The 17,057-nt window shown below is 34.7% G+C and overlaps 1 protein-coding gene and 1 non-coding gene across 21 annotated transcripts in view; both read left to right on the top strand.

Annotated features, from left to right (window-relative positions):
• The window catches only part of TANC2 (tetratricopeptide repeat, ankyrin repeat and coiled-coil containing 2), a 478,177-nt gene that overhangs the window by 298,559 nt on the left and 162,561 nt on the right, over nt 1-17,057 (top strand). For 11 of the 20 annotated variants that reach the window (XM_072746841.1, XM_072746845.1, XM_072746842.1 and 8 more), the window contains one exon: nt 6,609-6,719. The exons of the other annotated variants lie outside the window; for them this stretch is intronic. In XM_072746841.1, coding sequence (XP_072602942.1) covers nt 6,609-6,719 — 111 coding nt within the window. The remainder of the gene's footprint in view (nt 1-6,608; nt 6,720-17,057) is intronic. 20 annotated transcript variants of the gene reach the window in all.
• LOC112920944 (U2 spliceosomal RNA) lies at nt 3,431-3,613 on the top strand. Its single transcript, XR_003235161.1, has one exon. It is a non-coding gene; the product is annotated as a U2 spliceosomal RNA (small nuclear RNA).

Here is a 17,057-nt window from a genome sequence, read left to right as displayed (position 1 = left end):
AAGCATCTAGCTCTGCACATGGTAGGTAGAACACAGTAACATTTTACTGGATTGAATGGAAGAGCTCTCTGGTACATTTTATGGTTCGTTTACAAATAGTTGTATTCAGTTTTCTAACAAAACAATTCTCATTTTTTTGTTGAAGATTTTTATTTATTTCAGAAAGCACAAGAAAGAGTGAGCATGAGCTGGAGGGGTGTGGGGCAGAGGAAGAGGGAGAAGCAGGCTCCCCACTCAGTAGAAAGCCCAATGCAGGGCTTGATCCCAGGACCCTGGCATGACCTGAGCTGAAAGCAGATGCTTAATTTACTGAGCCACCCAGTTGCCCAACAATTCTCATTTTAAAAGTATCACTCTTAATATGTGAAAATTTCATTAAGCATTGAATTTGCATTTTGAGTAAATGATGTATCTTAATACTGCCAAATGGTTATGATAATCCTTAAAATGTATCCTGATGGCTGTTTTTGTTTATTACATAGTTTTTTTTTTTTTTAATATATACTCTAGTGGTGAGGTGGGGGACTTTGCCGTGTTTTGCTTTTTAAACAAGATTATTTGAATAAGGGGATAATTAAACATGAAAAAATACATAGAAAGTAATTAGATTCATAATTAGAGTTTTTAGCAATATGTTGTCTATATATAAACTTTCACCTGACAACTAGAACTCCTGGAGTAGAAAGTACAAGTAAAGCATTTAGCCTCAATATCTCAACCTTTCTGTTTTGATCAGTAGACAGCTTTATGAATATTTTTGTGATAACTCATTAGTCTTGAAGTTGTTAGTTGTGAATAAATAAATACACTAATGTACCTTCTCAAATTCCATTTCCTTTTATTTCTGTGTAGCAGTTTGCTTTGTCACTGATAGTGAATAGTTCTATCCTTTATTGAATTATGTACAGATTTAAAATTATTAATGGCCTTTCAGTTATTTGGATGTTGTTACTTTTGAGATTTTTTTGTTTTCATCATTAGGAAGTTAATATTAAATCGTTACATGGTAGTTTCTTTACAAAAACTTATTTTGATTTCCAAATTGCTAAATTTTTTAACATATTGAAAATCGGAAAGAATATTTTCCCCACACTTGGATAGCTTCTAAATTCTTTTTGTGATATTCAAGCCCCTTCTTTTCACTGGGACCATAATGCCATAAGTTGATGCGGATTAACTAGCTTTCTTTCTTCTTCTTTTTTTTAATGGACATAATTACTGTTATCCTTTGAAATGTTAAAACTATGTAAGGTTGCTTTTTTTACTCAAATAAAATGAATTCTGTTTTTCCTCCTTCCTGAGGCTGTTCACTATAATCAGTAGAGATAAGAAAGGTTCATATGTGAGCCTGTCATGGATAACTAGGGGCCATACACTAACTCATATTTGTATTGGTAAGCAAAGTTAACTTTACTTTGCCAAACTGCTCACGTTTTGTATTTCATTTACATTTATATGCTTTCACTATTATTTATATTCCCCAAATGAATGAGAACATATAATGTTTGTCCTTCTCCAAATGACTTATTTCACTCAGCATAATACCCTCCAGTTCCATCCACGTCGAAGCAAATGATGGGTATTTGTTGTTTCTAATGGCTGAGTAATATTCCATTGTATACATAGACCACATCTTCTTTATCCATTCATCTTTCGATGGACACTTGTTTTTTTTTTTTTTCTTTTAAATTTTATTTACTTATGGTAGTCATACAGAGAGAGAAAGAGAGGCAGAGACACAGGCAGAGGGAGAAGCAGGCTCCATGCACCGGGAGCCCGATGTGGGATTTGATCCCGGGTCTCGAGGATCGCGCCCTGGGCCAAAGGCAGGCGCCAAACCGCTGCGCCACCCAGGGATCCCTGGACACTTGTTTAATAGTTCTCCAGTTAATATCTTTTTTCTCCTATATTTTCCTCTAAGAGTTTTAGAATTTTAGTTCTTACATTTAGGTCTTTGATCTTGTGTTAATTTCTATATATGGTGTAAGATATGGATCCAGCTTCATCCATTTGCCTGTGAATATCCAGTTTCCCCAAGACCATTTATTGAAAAGATTGTCCTTTGCCCATAAAATGGTCTTGGTATCTTTGTAAAATCATTCGCGTATTGGATTTATTTCTGGAATCTCTGTTCAGTTGGTCTATATGTCTGTCTTTATGACAGTGTACTATATATACTGTTTTGATTACTTTATAAGAAGCTTTATAGTAAGTTTTGAAATCATGAAGTATAAGACCTCCAACTTTGTTCTTTTTAAGATTGGTGTGGTTATTCAGGGTTTCTTGAGATTCTTTATGAATTTTAGGATCGATTTTTCTATTTCTGCAAAAAATGTCATTGGGATTTTTATTAGGATTGCATTGAATCTATAGATTGCTCTGGCAAGTATTGCCGTTTTGGCAATATTAAATAGTCTTCAAATCCATGAACAAGGGATGTCTTTCCATTTATTTGTGTCTTTAATTTCAGCAACAGTTTATAGTTTTTCAGTGTTTAAGTCTTTAACCTCCTTGATTAAGTTTATTCCTAAGTACTCTTTTTTATTGCTACTTTAAATTGAATTGTTTTCTTAATTTCATCCTGGGATTGCTCATCATTAGTGTATTTTGTGTATTGATTTTATATCTTGCAATTTTGCTCAGTTTTATTGCAGAATCTTTACTTCATTTAAGGTTTTCTACATTTAAGGAATGTCATCCGTGAACAGAGATGATTTTATTTACTCCATTCTGACTTGGATGCCTTATATTCCTCATTCTCACCTATAGCTAAAATCTGTTTGCTCTGCTTTCATATTTGGCAATTAATTTGTCTTAGATTAATCTTGCTGAATATGTTTTTTATTATAAAACCGACTTTATGAAAAGAATTTCTTAGTACTTTATGATGTTCTCATCCTAAATATATCCTTCAATTCCCATTTTCCTTGTCTTTGCTTTGGTTTGGTCTGCCTCTGTACCTATCTCCCATAATTATCTGAGTCCTGTGCCAGCTCCATCCTAAAAATTCCCATTTGCTGGATAAGTTTATCAAAGACAAATATCTTAGTAGTTATTTAAAATCCTTATTTTAGGGATCCCTGGGTAGCTCAGCGGTTTAGCAGCTGCCTTCAGCCTGGGGCATGGTCCTGAAGTCCTGGAATTGAGAGGCCTGCATTGGGCTCCCTGCATGGAGCCTGCTTCACCCTCTGCCTGTGTCTCTGCATCTTCTCTGTCTCTCTCATGAATAAATAAATAAAATCATAAAAAAAATTAAGTCCAAATAACTGATAGAAAACATAAGAGAAATGTTCTCAGCTAAGAAGAAGTGGAAGAGATGGAATCTCACTTAAGCTTTCTCTTAATTCTTGTGTTATCCAGCCCCTTGCTACCCTACTACCATATTATATCACAGTAAAATATCTAGTTTGGTTTTATGATCCTTCTACCCATCTCATTTCAACCACTTTTTAAAAAACTGATAAACCCTTTTGACACAGAATTGTCCTCTATCCGAGGACAATATATTAAATGGATTTTTGGAGCAGGGAGATGGAGATGGAATAGGAGCTTGCTCCGTCCACTCTGCGCATCGACCTGGTATTGCAGTACCTCCAGGAACGGTGCATCCCCTCGGGGGAAACACTCGGTTGTCAAACAGAGTCAAGAAGTCGTCTGGAGCAGCGCTTGGGGAGGCTCTTTGCTGTTCTTGGGGAGAGTTGGGAAAGCTTAGAGCGATACTTGAACAGAGTTGATTGCTTGCATTTTTTTTTTCCTCCGGCTTTGCTAATCCCAGGCGTAGTTTCTCGGTTTGTGAGAACACTGACAAGTTGTACTACTGTTTTTCTCTTTCTGGTTTAAGTTGTTCATTTCCCTAAAGCTGTTTTTAAGTTTTATTTGTATCTTTTTTTTTTTTCTTAAGCTTTCATTTACTTATGAAAATCAGAGAGAGAGAGAGAGAGAGAGGCACAGACCCACACAGAAAAAAAAAAACTGATAAACCCTTTTGACACAGAATTCTTTTACCCAGCTGAATCATCTTATGTAACATTTTTTTTACAATGAAACAAATTAAAATTCTAGTCTTGCGAGCAAAATATTGTGTCCTATATTCCAAAGTGACCTTTTATGTTCTTCACCAAGCAGTATTAAGACTATAGGACAGCCTGTCATAACTGTGATTGCACCCTCTGTGTTTGGACTTATAGACAGCAGTAGTTTTCTATGATTTGGGTAAGAGCAGCATTATAATCTACCTTTAAAAATAATTTAAAGTAATTATTAGACATTTACAGTATCTCATGAATGAGGGTAGAGATGAGGTAGGAAAAAAGAATCAAATGTCCACTATGGGCTGTAAAGATAACCTCTTGGAATTCCTGAGAAGGGAAACACAAGAAGTCTGCGTGGCATTGAGTTTACAGAATCCCTGGGATCCTGATTTATCCCCTTGATTCCCATCTCATAATTCTTATACTTTCCTTATACCACCCCCTCAGTTTCTCCTGCCATCCTTCAATTTCTTCCTTATATCTCTACCCTGAGTTGCTGATTTCTGTCTACTAGCCTACTATTTTCATTATAAAAATTGTTATTAAGATTTTTAGATATATGGAATCCCTTTAACAGGGACCAGTACTGTCTTTGTCAGAACTCAGCAGGTGAATAGTTACTCTGCTGCCATGATAAAATAAAATAATAAAATTCTAGTAAAGGACTTAATAGCTTTAAGAATTAAATTATAATCATTTCTTCTATACAAAGCAATACTGGATAAATAAAATGTTTCATTATTTTTGAATTGGTTGGTGAGATTATAATGAAAGAGACGCTAATATTGGTTATTAGTAACCTGCAGATTTGCATATAAATCACTCGAGATCTTTGTGACAGTGACTTTTAAAAATAGGCTCAATTATTACAGTTTTAGCAGAGGTGAGAGTTCTGCTATTTTAAAGCTTACTTTTGGCAGAGAACCATACTGTTAACACCCTAAGCTCTTGTTGCTATGGAGAAAGTAACAGGATTTATTTTGTTTTTTAACATACCACTTAAAATATATATGCATATCTTAAGATTTAAAATGTGATTTAGTTGCTTGTAGGTTTTGAGTATCAGCACATTTCAAAAGTACTTCTATATTTTTTAACACTTGATTATTTTTATCTTCCAGAGAAAATAGAGAATAATTCTGGCCATTATAATGGCAAAATTTTATATTACTTTTTTTTTTATATTACTTTTTATAGGGTCTTTTAGGAATAACTTAGAATCCCTTGTGGATCATTAATGGATGAGGATTTTGAAGAACATGCAGAAACTTTTGAAAAAAGTAATATAATCTTAAGCCCTCACATGTCTTGGATACCTGTAGTTATGACAGAAATATATAATGCATACAACTCAATTTCAGATTCAAATGATACTTTTGAAATAATGTTATGCTAAGCACTTTCATCCTGTTGTAGTTTATTTAATGGAACTCAGTTTGAGAGTACCAAAGTAATCTTCATAATTTCAAATTTTAATGTATTAAACTGATTACTTAAATGTTTATCAGTAGTGTTCCATAACTCTTCCTCCTAAAAAATTAGTAAATAGAATTTATACAAGCCTTTAATAAGTAGAACTTTTTTTAAAAAAAGATTTTATTTATTTATTAATGAGAGACAGAGAGAGAGAGAGAGAGAGAGAGAGGCAGAGATATAGGCAGAGGGAGAAGCAGGCTCCAGGCAGGAAGCCTGATGTGGGACTCGATCCCAGGACTCCAGGATCATGCCCTGAGCCAAAGGCAGACACTGAAACCACTGAGCCACCCAGGCGTCCTATAAATAGAACTTTCAATTGTGAATTATACTTTTTATTTCATTCCTTACAAGAATGAATGGATTTCATGACATGGAATATTACTAATCCATAGACCTCCTGATTATATGTATAATTAAATCACCTCTCTCTACCTTTAGCATCCAATGTCACACTGACATGGCCTAGATAACATCTTAGTCCAAAAGCAGTTTGACTTTTTACTTTATAAGCTGAACAGTCAGGTGATTGATTTACTTTTAAGCTAGGTAGATTAATCCTAGTTATGGTATTTATCACAATTGAGTGTCATAACAGTTATTTCTGGATTTAAAAAAAAGCTTTGATTACAATTGTTATAAACAGAATTTTAAAACCTAGCTCTATACTTTCCTCAGCACCTTTATTTAATGGCAAAGAAAAAATAGCTCTTTGCTTTCTAAAGAGAGAAAGTAGCTAAAGGTAATAAACAATTGCAACTTAGGCTCATAGTTTTGAATATTATATTTTAGCTGTTCCAGTTTGCAGTGACTTTTTAACAAGACCCATCTTCTCTATGAAGAATGCAGTTAATTTTTTTTCTGGCACAAAAAAATAGGGTAACCTGATCTGAGTCTGACAGAGTGTGTCGTTCATTTAAGTGCTTCCATCTGTTGCCTGCTGTTCCCCTTACTCATGACCCCTCTGTGTTTCTCTCTTTCCCTTCTCTTTCCCTGTTTCCCTTTTTCTTTCTTCCTTCCTTTTTGTTTTCTTCTCTCTCTCTCTCTCTCTTTCTCTCTCTCCTTTTTCCCTCTCCCTCTCTCTGTCTCTTCTTTTGTTCTTAGCCCCTCTGAGGAAGGCAAAGTTTGTTGAGAGCCCACGAATTCCAGAATCCGAGCTTGGCTCACCAACCCTCGCTTCAGCTCAGAAACTGGATGTGGATGCATACTGCCCTGGTAAGCATGCATGCAAAGTGTCTGCTTTGACAGAGGGAGGTTTGGATCAGGCCCATCCAGCAGAGCAGTGTTTTGCATGTATACTATTCATAAAAACATACTGTAACTCCTTTTGCAACTGATTGCATATTTTCCTTATTAGAAGATAGTTTTTATTAAACATCCTTTTTACTACTGATACAATCAAGAGTAAGTATTGAAAACCATTTCAAGGATAATTCTCAAAAGAACTAAAATAATTTTGGTAGATAAATAGTTTCCAGAATGATTTTTGTGATTTGAGATCCTTGAAGAAATATTGCCTTGGCCGTGTACAAACAAAAATATTAAAAATATGAATAAAAATGTTCATTCAACACTTGTCCTTTATACACGACCTACTTTTTTGAATGCCTATTGGATTTCTGGACAGTTACAGAAAATAGTTGTGATGTTGGAAACATTAAACTTAAATTAGAAAAGAAACCTTATAGGTTCCCAATTTGGACTCCTGGACATTCACTTGTAGAAATACCTCTTCTCATGAATGGCCTATGAGCACATGTGGGAGTTCACTAAACCCTTCTCTTGTGGGAGCCAAGCTGAGACAGAGTCATTATCAATGCTTAGATTCTTGCAAACTGAGATGAGTTGCCTGGCAACATCCTTTGCACTCACTCTACAGTGAGTCTATAGAGCTGTGTCAGAAATGTTCAAAGATCTAGTTGAGTATACAGATCAGAGCTTTAGTAGAGGGCCTTAGAAGACTTGGTTTTAGGTCTTTTGTTTATTCCTGCTCATTAAAATTGATGGTAAACCACAGAGTGAAACCACTACATATTTACCACATTAGGGATCAGCAGAATAAAATGATTTTTAGTTCTAGGGAAAGTATCAATAACTCCAATCTGAAATGTCAGGGTAATATAGTTCTGAAGGCAAATAAGACATGTTTAAAAAAAAAAAAAGATAATAGGCGAAAATCTGAACCAAACCTAATCAGAGACATTGTATGGATCAGTTTTAAATATTGAAATATCTTGGGGATTTTACTTTCAGGATGCAGAATCCTAGTTTTCATCCACTGTTGGAGATGACTTTTTTAAAATCAATCACAGTTATGTATTAGGAGCCAGCTTTTCTGTTTCTGAAAGGAAGAAAATAGCTCTTTAGATGGCATGATAGCACATGGTTAGAAGAATCCTTTTCATGTTTTGAGGTACTGTCACACTTCTTGGTAAAGGGAATAATGTGCTTTGCATTTCTTCATGCAAATTTTAATATAATAAAGTAAAACAAATAAATACACTAATTCCCTATTCCTGTGTAGAGTTTTGGAAGAGAAGCTCTGTCAGAGGCCTATTCTTTTTCAGATTTGCAAGTCAGAGTGATTGTCAGGGAGACTAATCTTTCACTTCCTGATTGTCCATCTGACATCTTTAATGTAATCTAGCTGTTATTGTCAAAGAAGCAAGGTAGCTGCTGTTTGTTGGAATGCCAGTGCTGAATCCCTGTCCTTTTAAAAATTATCCATGTATTTTCCACCAATATGAATCTTTGCTGAATTGGAATTGAACCAAACTAAACCTCAGTTGAAATTTTCAGAAAGCCAGGAAGAAACTAAAACATGTTGCCAGAATGTTAATTGCCATACTCCTCAGTCTCTCCTTTTCTTATCTGAACAGTTTTAATGCACGGAAACTTCTTAGTGTTTTACTCTTTTATAATAAAGTTATTAAACTCTCTGAAAATAAGTTTCTATTGAAATAAGATTAGTGACCTGAACGTTGAAGCTGTTATCTTCTACATAGTACCAAAACTTAACGACAAACAGATAAATTCAGTGTACTCACAAAGCAAACAAATAATCCATTTCTTTTGAATTTCTCTTACGTAGGATATGCTAACAGAATAGTGATTATATTTTATTGTATACTTATATATAGTAATTCAATTAAAGCTGTTTTCTCTTCTTGTCCACTAGCTGTATTCATTATCACATACTAATTTAGGAAAATAGTATATTTCACAGAGACAATAGTCATAAACCAAAGGTTCAAACAGTGACTTTCAGATTTTCACATGCTTCAGAATTACTAGGAAGACCTATTTAAATGCAGATTGCTGGGCCCACCCTCAGAATTTCTGGTTCAGTAAACCTGGGTTGGGTTGAGAATTTGCTTTTCAGGTGATTCTGAAGTTGCTGGTTGATGTTCCACACTTTGAGGGACAGCTGGGTTACAGGACTGCTGCAGGCTGCTTACGGGCAGTCCAATGAACAATGCTGAATTCTGTAGGGTTCATTCTGCTATTGACTTCTGAGAGTGTTGTTTCTGTATTTTCTAAACTTTAACCTTTTGATATTTATATTTTAGGTTGGAAGAGTAAAACTTTTGTTCTAAGAAATGGCCATGTCTTTTTTTTGGTTTGTCCTTTTGTACCTGGTATCTGTTACCTGTGTCTAGTTTTCAAGATTATCCTACATATAAAAGGAAATTGTGGATCAAACCAGAGCAGATTATTGATATTTGGTCTGCAAAGTCTAGTGAAAAGTACACTGAGGTATAGCTGTGGATCAGAATTTGTCTAATAAATTAAGGGATTCAGTCTTCATAGCTTTGGATTCTTTTTTTTTTCTTTTAAGATTTTATGTATTTATTTGAGATAGAGAACAAGAGCAGAGGGGAAGGGCAGAAGGTAAAGGAGAAGTAGCCTCTTCACTGAGCAGGGAGCCCAGTGAGCAGAAGGCAGATGCTTAACCCACTGAGCCATCTAGGCACCCCTAGCCTTAGATTCAAAATACCTAACTTACATTTTACTATTCCTCAAATCAAATTTGTTGTATGCAGAAAATGTGAGAAAACCACAAGTAAACAGTATGTTTTGGTTCTGTACTTAAAATCATGGGACATGATTGATCATGTTACATAACTGACCTACCAGAGCAATTGTTAAGTGAATTGTGTTTGGTAATTGTCTTATGGTGGAGAAATTAAGACTTAGAAAATTTAAGTGGTATGTATAGGATCACAAACAATTTATTATTGAACTCTTGAAGTGGACGCAATGTAGTCCAGAGATAGATTGCCTATAATTCTGGTACTGTTTAAATTCTATAAACACCCCCTTAAACTATCCTTAAATTAAAAAGCAGAAAAATCAGTTTTTAAGTATGAGACTGGATTATAATCCATTTTTAGGGTAACCAACTGATAACCCGTGATTTCAATAAAAGCAGTTCCCAAGGTAAGAGAATAGATTCGTCCTATACTCTTAACTTTCCTGCTTATGGCATTATTTATTAGCTGTGTGGTTTTAGGCAGGTCATTTAACCTTTCAGTTTTCTCATCTATAAAAATGGTAATAATAATCTTAAATCCAACTAATAAATGTAAAGCTCTTACAAGAAGCTTGATTCATAGTAAATGCTTATAAATAAATGTTAGCTTATTTTGTTATTATTATAGTGATAATCCTGAAGTATACTGCAGGGTTTTAAAGTGTTTTCTAAATAATGGGGCAGGAGGAGAGATGTAAAGGTTTAGGGTCATTTTTAATTATTTTTAATTATTATTTATTTATTTTAGACAGGAAGGGGATAGGGGAGGGGTGTATGGAGAGAGAGAGGGAGAATCTTAAGCAGGCTCCACGCCCAGCCATGAGTCCAACTCTTGGCTCAATCTCACAACACTGAGATCATGAGCTGAGTCAAAATCAAGATTCGGGTGTTTAACCGACTGAGCCACACAAGTGTCCTAGGATCATTTTTAGTTAAATGTATCTTAATTACGTTTCAGTTCTGATTTCCCCCCTACTAGTCATATGATCCTAAACATGTGATATAATATCTCTGTGCCTCAGTTTCCTGTCACAGCAACATGACATATACTATGATGTTATTTCTAACATTTAACATACTAAATATGTATTTGTATATATATATATGTATATATGAACATATATATATATATATATTCATAGGGAAAACATTGGTTTCCTAAAGAGAGAGATAATTGGGATTGGTTGGGAAGTCAGGAGAGAATGGGATTGGTGAGAGAATGGTCATGTTAGCAGTGGTTGTAGCTGGTTGGTGGGATTTCAGTGGTTTTAATTTTCTTTCTTGGGCCGCATATATCAATAAATGAGAGCTCAAATTCTGGAGTTAGATCTGGATTTAATTTCTGACATCCACTAGCTATATCTATGTGTTAACTTTCATAACCTTAAATTCCTTGTAAACTGATAAAAACAGGTCTTTAATGATAGGTTTATTTCTTAGGGTTAAGATCAAATAGAATAACACATATGCCAAATGCTTATTACTTCAGGCAAAATAATAAGAACACCTTTCCTGTTGTTGTTAATTCATCATCATCATTATACTTTGTTCAGTTTCTAAAGTTTCTGCATTGAATTTGTATCCAAAATTTTTAGCAATCATATGCCACTAAAGGATGGTGATACTCTTTATTTATGCCTTTGTTTCTTAACTTTCTGTATTGGATATTATAGTAATACATCATTTCAACTGTAGAAATGAATCTTAACCCAGATGGCAGGCCAACTCAACAGTTTTATAGGACTTTTGACTACATGTGCGAGATTAAGGGCCAAAGTCCAGACCAGTGTTCTGAAAATAGATAGGCTTTTATCCACACTGAATATTTTCAGAGAAATTTGAGATTAATCTTTTTATAATAGATCTTTTAAATCTCTTTAAAAATGGCACTGTCCTTCAAAGGACAGTGTTATTTAAGGTGACAACAAGATTAGGATGTATTTGAAACTCAAGAATGGGGGAGAGTTTTATAATAGTTATTTGGGACATACTCATTTATATATTTCTTGAATTCGTAATGATTTTTCCTCTGGATTTCCTATCAGCATTGTACATTCTGTTGCACAAGTACAAGCCACTGTAGATAAATGTTTTATAAAAAGTGACTAATTCCTTGAACCTCTTTCCCCAACTTCTATATAGTTGTGGTCATTCTGTTTAAAAGAAAAGGATGATTTATTTTCTCATCTTCTCATCTTTTTCTTCCCATTTTTTCCCCTGAAAACATTATCAAATGTTATCTTTGTTAGTTAGGCATGTTTCATTTGTTTTGCTCAAATTTTATACTTAAAATTATAGTTTAAAACCCTCTGTATGATTTTGATTGACATGTAGATACAAGGAGCCTTTTCTTGTCCTTCACATCTTATGTTATGTTCGTATTCCCTATGTCTGTGTTGTAAACACAATAAGTGTAAAGCAGGGTTTTAACCTGACTTAAAATGATGAACTTTAGGGGTGATCTAAACTCCTTATTATACACAAAGATGATTCTATAAGGTACCTGTGTGCTTCTTTCTGTAACAGGTTCCCAAAGCAGTCTGTGACACATACTTTACCCACCCCAAGTAAAGGAGAAAAGAAATACTGTTGTGGTCTTGAAGCTATGTGGTATAGCTCTAGTAGCTATGTGGTGTAGCTACTAGAGCAACATCAAAGAATATATGTGTATACACACACACACATATGTATATATGGACAGTGAACAGACTTGTAAATGGAATGAAGGGGATACTTGACAGTGCTGCTCTAATCATACAGTGTGAAAGTCGGTATAGAAAGTAGAGCTCAGAAGCAGAGAGATAAACTGAACATATTTCAGTGTATTTTAAGTATGAGAGACACTGCCTGATTACTGGTTACAAAAATAAGCATGCTAAAGAACTAGAATATGAATATGGATAGCTTTTCTTGCCCAGACTTCTTTATCCACTAGTAAGTTCTTAACATGTTGGGAAGTTATTTCAGTGTACAAATTTTTTATCAAATAAAATGTTTCATTTTGATCATTTTTAGTTGTTTTCCTGATTTACATTTTATCATTGTTTAAAAGATGAATAGTGTCATCCCATAAACTTTTAGATTAACTTTTCTCAAGGTGTTTTGCTTCATAAATTCAAAAGACTTGGCCTATGAATGTGGTACTTAGACCCATAAATTTAGATACGCAAAAGAACAATTTTCCCATTAACTGAAAAACATTTTAATGTAGTTTTTGAGGAAGTAAAATGCACTGGTTTAGAGTAAAATGCACTAGTGTAGACTGCAGACCTTGGAGCCAGAGTGCCTGTGTTCAAATATTAGTTCTGTCACTACTTGTGTGAACTTGAACAAATAATTACCAAAAGAAATTAATTTCCTTATCTGTAAAATGGATATTATAATATTACCTATACCATAAGAATACTGTAAAGATGTATTAAAATATGTAAAATAATCAAAACAACCATATTTGTGGTCCATAGTGCTATATAAATCTTAGCTACAATTATCATAATGTTGTAGAACCTTTAATGCCTTTTATCTAAGAATGCTGTGGATAAGGCTATCATCCTTTTTAGAGTACTTTGCAGAGGATAAAAGTACACCTGCAACCTGTAGTTATTGGTTGTTTTTACAAGCAATCTATGTATATTCATAGATGCTAAGGTGTGTGGGATTTGGTTTTCGTTTTTTTTTTTGTTTTTTTTTTTTTTAATAGAGGCAGTTTTTCACAGTGGTAAATAGCTTGCGCCCAGGATGAGACAGCTTGGATTCAGCTCTAGCTGTGTCATATATTAGCTGCATAATTTTTATTACTTAATCTTTCTAATCCTCTGTTTCCTCATTTGTAAAATGAAGATAGTAATATCACCTACTCCATAGAGTGTGATGATTAAAAAAGATAATATGCATAGTTTACTTAGCTCAGCATCTGGAACATCAGTTATTATGACTAATAACTTGTCTCTCACATGTATATATTATTGTATTATTATAAATTTATTTCTGAAAATAAATGTTGTTTTATGTTTCTCTTTTCCTAAGCTGTATATTCCTGTAGCCCAATGTCCATGAAAAGTTCTATGGGAGGAAGGAAGGGATGGAAAGGTATTCCTGATTTGTGTTTTGACACCCAGAAAACTCAAGATTTATGAATTCTTTATGATATCACCAGTGCCATCCTTTATTTCTAAGTCACTTAAAATCTTCCTTGTCTTTTTGTTTGTGTTTTGCTTATCTAGAAGTTATACATTATTAAACTTATGCTTATAAGACTTGCAGGAAGTTTTGGTTAAATTCTGTTTATTTTCACTGAGTACCCTTGAGAATAGATTCTGTATTAGTGATCTGTTCCTGTATAACAAATTACCATAAAATTTAGTAGCTTAAAACAATATCACTTACTATCTCATAGTTTCTGTGGGTCAGGAATCTGGTTGCAATTTAGCTCCTTTCTGTGGATTAATGTTGCTCACAAGCTGCAGCCAAGTTGATAGCATGGGCTATAATAATCTCAAGGCTTAACTGGGAAGGATCCTCCTTCAAGGATCATACATATATGATCATGTATGATCAACAATCATACTTATATGATTGTTGGAAGGATTTGGTTCCGTATGGGCTGTTGTGACGGTCTTAGTTCCTTACTGGCTTTTTACCAAAGGCTGCCTTCAGTTCCTTCCCATGTGGATTTTTCCATAGGGCACCTTACAACATGGCAGCTTGCTTCACGAGAGCAAGCAAGCAAGAGGCAGAATGAGTGCAAGCAAAATCAAAGTGACAGGCTTATCGTATAATCTCAAAAGTGACAGGGCACTGGCTGGTTCAGTCTGAAGAGGGTGTGACTCTTGATCTTGAGGTCGTTAGTACAAGTCCCACGTGGGGTATAGAGATTACTTAAATAAATAAAACATTTTAAAAAGGTGACACACTATCAGTTTTTGCCATATTCTCTTTGTTAGAAGCAAGTCACTGTGTCCAGTCCACACTCAGTAAATTGGAATTTTGAAGAAAGTTATTTAAGTGAAGCAACAACTTTTTCTTGCTTTTTTCTACATATTTGATATGCACCATTCCATGGCCTGGAAGCATAAATCTTTCTCATCCTTGCATTCCAACAGAAAAATTCCATATATCCCTAGTATCCACCCTTTTTATATTCAGAAATTTCCTGTTGTCCTTCTTATAACTATCCATGTCTTTTCCCTTACTTTACCAGTATAGATTATTTACAGATTACAAATTATTAGGGTAATCTGTACTATTAAGCAATTTATAATCAGTGCTATTATACCTTTAAGTTTACTGTAATGTGTTTTGACTTTTATAGAAAAATATATTCAACGAAAATAGCTAATATAATTTATGCCACTTTCATGCGATTTGGCCTTGGAAAAATCTGTCTTATGGTGTCATATTAAGATTCTGATGCTGCAGCTAACATTTGCTTTTTTGTTTTTCTTGATCAACATAGAAAAGAAGAATAGGGAACAAAGACAACTTACCACCCTTTTGTAGTATACCTTTCTCTCCTATTCTCACTATTCAGAAATTTTTTTCAAAGTATAACATTATTCCTTACCAAGATGTGGCCAGTATTTAAACCTATCTGTGCTTAAAAAATGCATAAACCATATACATTATGGAAGATTACTGTATCTGGTTATGATCTTAGATTGTATTTACTATATTAGAACAGATACCTTACTTAGAACAGGATTTCCTAAATTGTGACCCAGGGAATGGAGAGGTTAGTCTATTGCTATATGAACTATGCTAAACTATAAGATCTGTGAATGTAGGACTTGTCCAGTTTTTTCATTACTGTATCCCTACTGCTCAGACTAGTGACTGCTGTATAATACTCAACAAATATGAGATGAATAAGTAGTCAACTATAAAACAATAACAACTACTAAAAATGGGAACATCTTGCAAACAAGGAAAAATACCAGAATAAATGGTAGAGGTAAACACTAGAGATAAGTAATAGTAGATGCTAACGTTAGGCAATCAGGAGTGTATGAAACATACTGAAAATCTAATAAGAGCTGCTGTGTCAGATACCATGTACACACCAACCAAAACATTCAGATTATTTGGAAAATAGTAGAATTATTTGAGGAACAGCTTATGCTACAAGCATATCTTTTGGCATTAGATAAGCCAATCCTTGAAAAGGGGCAGCTACTGCAAATACATACCTTCAGCTGGATTCTCCACTCCTCATCCTTCAACTTACTCAGGGAGAGTAAAAGAAAATACCACATTTAACATCTGACATCTGACGGACACCTAGGTGGCACAGTTGGTTAAGCATCCAACTCTTAGTTTTGGCTCAGGGTCATGAGATCGAGCCCCATGTTGGGCTCTGTGCTCAGCGTGGAGTCTGCTTAGGACTCTTTCTCCCTCTCCCTTTGTCCCCCTCCCATGCTCATGTTCTCTCTCTCTCTCAAAAAAAATAAATCTTAAAAAATAAACAACTGAAGGAAGAATTAAATTCTTATGTACAGGGATCCCTGGGTGGCGCAGCGGTTTGGCGCCTGCCTTTGGCCCAGGGCGCGATCCTGGAGACCCAGGATCGAATCCCACGTCGGGCTCCCGGTGCATGGAGCCTGCTTCTCCCTCTGCCTGTGTCTCTGCCTCTCTCTCTCTCTGTGTGACTATCATAAATAAATAAAAATTAAAAAATAAATAAATTCTTATGTACACCAACAAGTTTTTAAATAAGACCTGACCCAGGAGAGTCCATTCTAGACCATTCCCCTAGTTTCTTCCCTAACACTTCACCTTTCCATTTCTCATTGTCAAACTGTACCAATCACTTCCTTTGTTGAAGTTTCTCTAGACTCTGAGGTCATACCACTTGTTCTTTAAGGGTTTTAGCTACTGGTTCACCAGAATTCCTGTTGTCCTACCAATTTTATTTTCAAACCTCTCCTTCCACTTAAAAAATAAAAATAAAAAAAAAAGTAAATTCTACCCCTAATATGGGGCTTGAACTCACAATATCAAGAATTGCTCACTGAATGAGCCAGCCAGGTGCCCCTCACCTGCTACTTTTCATATAACTATCTGTAGGTCTTTCCCAGTCTGTACTATTAACAGTACAGTAAAAGTGAAAGAATTCTTTCTAGAATGATGCTTTTCTCTTTAAGCCTGCATGATTACATCGTGTTATTTTAGTGTGCAATTTCTAGAATAAATCCCAGATTTGAAAGCCAACAGAGAGTAAATTTGTTATTTAGACAAACATGAGTTTTGAGGATAATCCTTTTTCTTACTGTGACCAATATATACATACCTAGCTTTCTACATTAGAATAAGTTTGTGCTATGGATGAGGAAGTCCAGGCCAATAAGGGAATAATAGGGAGAATACTGCATTACAGCAGTAATGCTTCTTTACCATAACTTGTATCTCAAATATATGTCTATTCCAAGCAGACATTAGAAACCTCAGTTTAAAACCCAAAGGAGCACTCAGTGAGAAACATCAGTCTTGGAGATTTCAGTGAAGTATTTAAGGCTTTTGAGCTT

This window comes from Vulpes vulpes, chromosome 2, assembly GCF_048418805.1.
Source record: "Vulpes vulpes isolate BD-2025 chromosome 2, VulVul3, whole genome shotgun sequence".
NCBI classification, from domain to species: Eukaryota; Metazoa; Chordata; class Mammalia; order Carnivora; family Canidae; genus Vulpes; species Vulpes vulpes.
This window is presented reverse-complemented; position numbering and strand designations above follow the sequence as displayed.